Genomic DNA, 6,549 nt, shown 5'->3' on the forward strand with positions numbered 1-6,549 from the left:
GATATTTTTTGCAGTTGGAGATCAGAAAAGCCTGCATTTCACAATCTTGGAAATGCCTTATTTTCTTAGGATGTCGATAGTAACTCTAACACTGAGAGCAGCTGAAGGGGTTAACACTGGGACTTGGCTGGGTATCAGTTAAACTTTTTTCTCTGGCTCTGCTCCGGGTTTCCCCTTAAAGGGATTTCCCTCCTCCTCTGCCCTTTATAAAGAACTGACTTTCTATTTCACTCACACTAGCCTTTCTGGCTTTAGGAGCTGAAGACTCTTCCCAGGCACTTTCAGGTGGACAGAATTAAGGCTTTGGAACCAGTATTTTCTCATCACAGAAGCAACTTTAAAATGCCTGCGAAGATGGCCATGATCTTTGGAGCTTCAAATATACTTTGGATGATGTTTGCAGCCTGTAAGTTCTTGATCTGTTCCAAACGTTAGCATTCCATTTGGCCCTGTTTTTAGCTTCAGTCAGTTCTACTGTGGAGTTGAAGAAAGGAACTAGGATTTTAAATAAGAAGGAAATTTAATTTCACCAACCTTTTAGTGTGCTATTGAACTTTGCTATATACCATTATATTGTCATATGTAGAGCTGAAAATTAATGTTTTAAGAGCCCTTTTCCAAAGTCCAATAAGTAATTTGAATTCTATCTTAGTAAGTCTGTCTGTTTAGTTTCCTGTACTTGATAATGAGGTCAAACTTTGCAAACAGCAAAATAACTTTGATAAATAGGTATCGAAACAGGAACTGAGAGTTCTCATAAGTGAAGGTGATTCTGACACCTCCTTTGGCAGGGACTTCGGTGCCTTTTGGCCACCGTGGAGATAGTTAGAAGGTGTTAAGGAAAAGGTCATCAGGGCCATACTTTGGTCTTTCTACTGGAACAGAGAAGAGGGAGTAGGATCCCAGACAAAGCAGTAGTAAATTTGCTTCTCTCTTTTTTTGCTATTGCAGCTCAGGCTTTTACAATTGAGACCTCCCCGGAATCCAGGGTTCTTGCTCAGATAGGTGACTCCATCTCACTGACTTGCAGCACCGCAGGCTGTGAGTCTCCGTCTTTCTCCTGGAGAACGCAGATAGATAGTCCATTAAATGCCAAGGTGAGGAACGAAGGCGCCAAGTCCACGCTGACCATTGATCCAGTTAGTTTTGAGAACGAGCACTCCTATCTGTGCACAGCAACCTGCGGATCCAGGAAAGAGGAAAAGGAAATACAGGTGGACGTCTACTGTAAGTACTTAAAGAATCTTTGGTTTTCTCTCAATTTTGCTTTAAAACAGTTTTTTAAAGATATAATTTAAAGAAAGCTTTTAAAGTGATACTCATGTCCAGAATCTTGGCTACAAAACATATGGCAACCAGAAAGCATGAGCAGATGAGGCTAGCACTAACTCAAGTTTTGGCTTTTATGTCCATCTCAGTCACAAACATGGTAACTTAAGATTCTACCTCTCTGGGCCCCAACTTCCTCAGCTATAAAAACAAAGTCTCTAGATTCACTCCCCCCAAAATTTCCATTTGATTATATCCATACATGTTTACTTACTCATGCATTTAAATGATTTATGAATTGTGTCCCACAGAGATTTTTCCATTCATTTATTCTGATGCAATTTGATGCTTTTAAAATCAGTTTAAAGATTCTCTTTTTTAGTTGCATCTTTCCCTGGTTTGGGAATCAAAGTGATATTTGCTTCCAGGAATTCTGTAGAAAATCCATCATTTAGTAATAGGTTTAAGTTTAAAAGTTTTCTCCCTAGATATAATAAAAAATGCATCTAAACATTTTAGTCAATAAATTTAGGAATTTTGTTGCTGTGAAACCTGGGTGCTCAGGCTCAAAGATATTTTTATAATGAATTAGGTTTGCTTCATGAATGTATCTCTATCTTACCAGCCTACCAAACATGGATTCCAATCCACTCTCGAGTCAGTAAGTGAAGTTAGTAAGAGGAGTAACAAAACGAACCGCATGTAAATCATTTGACTTTGGTTTCTGGTGACCTCTCCTTCTTTCTGAAAAATTGTACTCACACATCGTACTGAGATGTAGTAATTTCTTCATGAAGACCTTATTTGATGAACTGACAACTACACTGGTTTCTTTTAACTGTACTGGATTCCAGCTTTGCCCAGTAACCCTAATTGAAATTTCAACAAACCCCATGTGTTGTTAAAGCTTCCCAGGAAACTGTGCCAGGAAGGCTGCTTTCAATTATGCTGGTTGTACACACATACTTTATGTCTGTCCAGCCTTCTGAGTGCCTTGAAAGGTCCTCTTATGTAAATATAAGAAAAAGAAGCAAGTTCTTATATTACCTTCCATAAAACTGAGTGGACTACAGGCACCTTTCTTACAGAATATAAGGGAAAGAAATAATTGTTGGAAAATTAAAAATACTATATTTTCAGATAACAAAGTACTATTCCTTTGTCTTTTGCCTGCCAGTAGCAAATAGTTGAAGATTTTAGAAAAAGAGAAATGAGGACTCTTCTGGCTTTAATTATCCTGACGGGTTTTCTCCAAGAATGTCTGTTTCTCATTATGTTTAACAGTTCTGTGTCCCTTCCATATTTGATTATAATATTCTTTGAACTTTTATTGCCTTCTTACTACACCAAGTCTCGAATCCACCAAAGTGTTACCATGATGACAGACTATAATGAAAGTGGGAACCTTTACAAGGCAGGCAAGGAGACTCTCTGTTCTTCTGTACTGGAAAGGTCAGGGCAGTGCTGGTTGAATTAGATTTTTCAAGAATAAAATCTCAAATTGAGGGATTACACAAGTGTACATTTCTGGTGGATGAGCTCTTGTCAGAGGCTCCATTTTCAGAAGCCAGCTACTCCAAGTTGCTCTTTTTATTTCTCAGCATATCTCATACAACTCTTCTTAAAATGACATTCTGAGCTTATATGTAAAATAGATCTATATATGCCCTGACTAAAATAAGAGAATATGATATAATATAACATTAACCTGCAGTAACAGTATAAGTAATACATTAATCCTAAGTTTAAGTGCCAGCTTTAACATTAGTAGTTGTGAGAACTTAGGCAAATTATACAGATGCTTCCAGTCCAGTTTTCAATCATCTGTAAAATGTATCCTCTATCTCTGATTACAGTGAGGATGAAACATAATCATTTATGTTGAATCTACAGCACAGAAACAGACACCTATAAGTTTCAACAAACATTAGATTATTTTTCTCCCTTCTTTTACTCTAATAAGTTTCAAACTTGTACATAGGCTCAAAACTGAAAAATCTAGATGGTTGATTCTGATTCTTGCTTCTAGAACACACCACAAATCATAGAAAGCTATTTAAATAATTTGTTATGCATTAAGACTGCATTAATGAAACCTTCAGTTTGATTTGCATTGTGTTGAAACAGTAAAAGATCTTATGGACATGAGCAGAAAATCCACTTGTGATTTGTTTGACTTTGCAGCTTTCCCTAAAGATCCAGAGATTCATTTCGGTGGCCTTCTGGAGGTCGGAAAGCCCATCACAGTCAAGTGTCTGGTCCCTGATGTGTACCCATTTGACAGGCTGGAGATGGAGTTACTGAAAGGTGACTCCCATATGAAGACTCAGGAATTTCTGGAAGATATGGACAAGAAGTCCTTGGAAACCAAGAGTCTCGAAGTAACCTTTACTTCTACCATTGAAGATATTGGAAAAGCATTCATTTGCCGAGCCAAATTACACATTACTGAAACTGATTCTGAAGAATCAAGTCCCAAAGAAAGGGAGACTAACAAAGAACTGCAAGTCTACAGTAAGTAGTTGTGTGATGGGGTCTCAACTTTATGGAAATTCCAACTTAGAAGTATAGCACAACAAATTTAACAACTAGGTCAACAATAAAACTGCAGTTTTTAATCCATTTTTATTTATTGGGAGCATAATATTTTTCCAGTAATATAATTCAGTGAAAAGAACAATGGATTTGGACCTAGAAGACTTGATCTTAATTTCTGGTTCTGTTAACTGTGTGACCTTGAGTTACTTAATTTTTCTATTTCTCTATCAAAGAGGAAGCAGTGTTACTACCTGATTGGGTAGTAGGAAATAGGCTTAAATGATAAAATATTTTTAGTCATGTTTTGTAAAGGCTCTTTAATAGGCCTTGAAATATTGGTTTCATAGATTTAGGAACTTGACAAGATGAGCACTTATTATGTGTGTGTGTGTGTGTGTGTGTGTGTGTGTGTGTGCTGACACATGCATATGTGCATTGGCTGGGGAGAATGGGATGAGGTTGATTGCTTCCACCTCCTTGAGAGTGCCAGGGACTTGGAGCAGTCTTGTTGTCCTAGGATCGTGTCCAAGTGGACTCACTCTTCTCTGTCTGAGACTAAAATGCTATGTTCGCTCAGGGTGCTATATTTAAAAGGATTCTCATCAACTATTGCATGTTTAGCCAAAAGAAAATGTGATGGAAAGATTTCAACAATATTTTGAAAGGAACAGTTGAGATAGGATATAGTTTCCCCCAGAGAATACAAAACTTAGAAAAGACAGCTCTAATTAAATATTTGAAAGAAAGTTGTATGTGAAACATTTATTTTGTAACATCAGAGGACTATACTATGACCAGTATGTTAAAGTTAGTTACTAAGAGGAAGATTTCACTGTTGAGCTGAAATAGGAGAAATTTTTCTAATAATTAAAGACGTTCAAAAATCAAGTTCACAGCTGGGCATGGTGGCACACACTTGTAATCCCAGGGCTTGGGAGGCAGAGGCAGGATAATTGCCCAGAGTTCAAGGCCAGCCTGCACTACAAAGTGAGACCCCATCTTAAAAACAAACGAACAAAATCAAGTTCACCATTTTGTAAGGCAGTGAGCTGCCTCTCTCAGAAAATGTTGATGCTGATTTGAATGAGGTCTTGGTAAGATTCTTAGGTAGGAGATTGAGCCACATGACTCTAAAGGCCCTTCCTGATTTCTGAATATCTCCAACCATCTGAAAACATCCAACATCAAAAAAGATAAATTAAGTTAATCAGAGGATAACCTGACTATTTTCTATAATGACTCAGCAGTTCTTTACACTAACTTGGCAGAATAAATTTGAAGAATGTTATCTCTGTTAGGTTGAGATGATGCTTAAAGATTGCTAACATTATGCCCTGATTTTTCAGTCTCACCCAAGAACACAGCTGTCTCTGTGCACCCCTCCACAAGGCTCTTAGAGGGTGACTCTGTGACTATGACATGTTCCAGTGAGGGTCTACCAACTCCTGAGATTGTCTGGAGCAAGAAATTAGACAACGGGAATCTACAGCTTCTTTCGGGGAATGCAACTCTTACATTAATTGCCATGAAAATGGAAGATTCTGGAACTTATGTCTGTGAAGGAGTCAATCAGATTGGGAGAAACAGAAAAGAGGTGGAATTAATTGTTCAAGGTGAGTTGAATGTAAAAAAATATAATGATAAATGTGCAGTCATGGGGATTTGAGTGAAAACGACACAGTATCAATGCAGAAATTCCTTCTCTGCATTTTATTGATGACCCATTTGGTTGTCATGTGCTTTAATGAGTATATTTATTATACTCATGCTTCTTGGAAGTCTTTTTTCCTAATGCTTCCATGGTTCTGCTTTTTGGATTAGCTTTTAGCTTACATTATTCCTTTACTTCCTTAATGTCTGGTTTTCTCTTCCTCCTGTCCTGTGATTGTTGATATATTTCAGGTATTCAGTCCTCTTTTCTTCTTACTCAAGACAATCCAGAATTGGACTATTATTATATGCTGGTTATTCCCAAATTCATGCTTCCATTCTTTACCACCAAATCTGTTAGTTCTACCTCAAAATGATACCTGGAATCTGACCTTTTCCTCAACCCTCTCATTGTTGCCTTATGTTATCATCTCTCACTTGGGCTTTTGGAAGATGTTCTTAAATAGCAGCATTCCCTGAACACCAGCTATGTTTCTGACACTTTAAATAAGCTATCTATAATCTTTAAGAAATAAGAACTAAGAAGTATTTTATACCCATTTTATAGGTGGCAGAATGGAGTCTCACAAAGATTAATAATGGTATCATCTATTAATCATATACTTAGTATTTGCCAAGAGTTCTATATTCTATTTCACAGATATTATTTCAATCTTTACCATAACTCTATAAGGTAGACAGAAACTTAGGTTCAACACAGTTCATAATTTTCTAAGTTCAAATAGCATTTACAGGCTCATTTTCATCTAAAACTTTATGTCTTTTCCATTGTACCTAATTGTCTATTATTAATTTTAATTAATATTTTAAATTGGCTAATCATAATGTATACATGTACAAAATACAATGTGATGTTTTGATATATTTATACAATATAGGATGAGTAATTCAAGTGAATTAACATATTCATCATCTCACATCATTTTTTGTGGCGAGACATTTCAAATTCATCTCTTAGCTGTTTTTAAGTATAAAGTACACTTTTAAAATTAACTGGAGTCACCCTACTGTGTAACATAGTCCAAAAACTTATTTCTCTCTCTCTCTCTCTTTTTTTTTTTTTTTTTTTTT

The 6,549-nt window shown here is 36.5% G+C and overlaps 1 protein-coding gene across 1 annotated transcript in view; it reads left to right on the forward strand.

Annotated features, from left to right (window-relative positions):
- The first annotated feature begins 224 nt into the window (after positions 1 to 224).
- The window catches only part of Vcam1 (vascular cell adhesion molecule 1), a 19,763-nt gene continuing 13,438 nt past the window's right edge, over positions 225 to 6,549 (forward strand). The window contains exons 1-4 of the mRNA XM_010639079.2: positions 225 to 406; positions 952 to 1,227; positions 3,454 to 3,783; positions 5,154 to 5,420. Coding sequence (XP_010637381.1) covers positions 343 to 406; positions 952 to 1,227; positions 3,454 to 3,783; positions 5,154 to 5,420 — 937 coding nt within the window. The 5' untranslated portion in view covers positions 225 to 342. The remainder of the gene's footprint in view (positions 407 to 951; positions 1,228 to 3,453; positions 3,784 to 5,153; positions 5,421 to 6,549) is intronic.

The sequence above is a fragment of the Fukomys damarensis genome, unplaced genomic scaffold (genome assembly GCF_012274545.1).
Source record: "Fukomys damarensis isolate Sample0158 unplaced genomic scaffold, DMR_v1.0_HiC HiC_scaffold_33, whole genome shotgun sequence".
In the NCBI taxonomy this organism is placed as follows: Eukaryota; Metazoa; Chordata; class Mammalia; order Rodentia; family Bathyergidae; genus Fukomys; species Fukomys damarensis.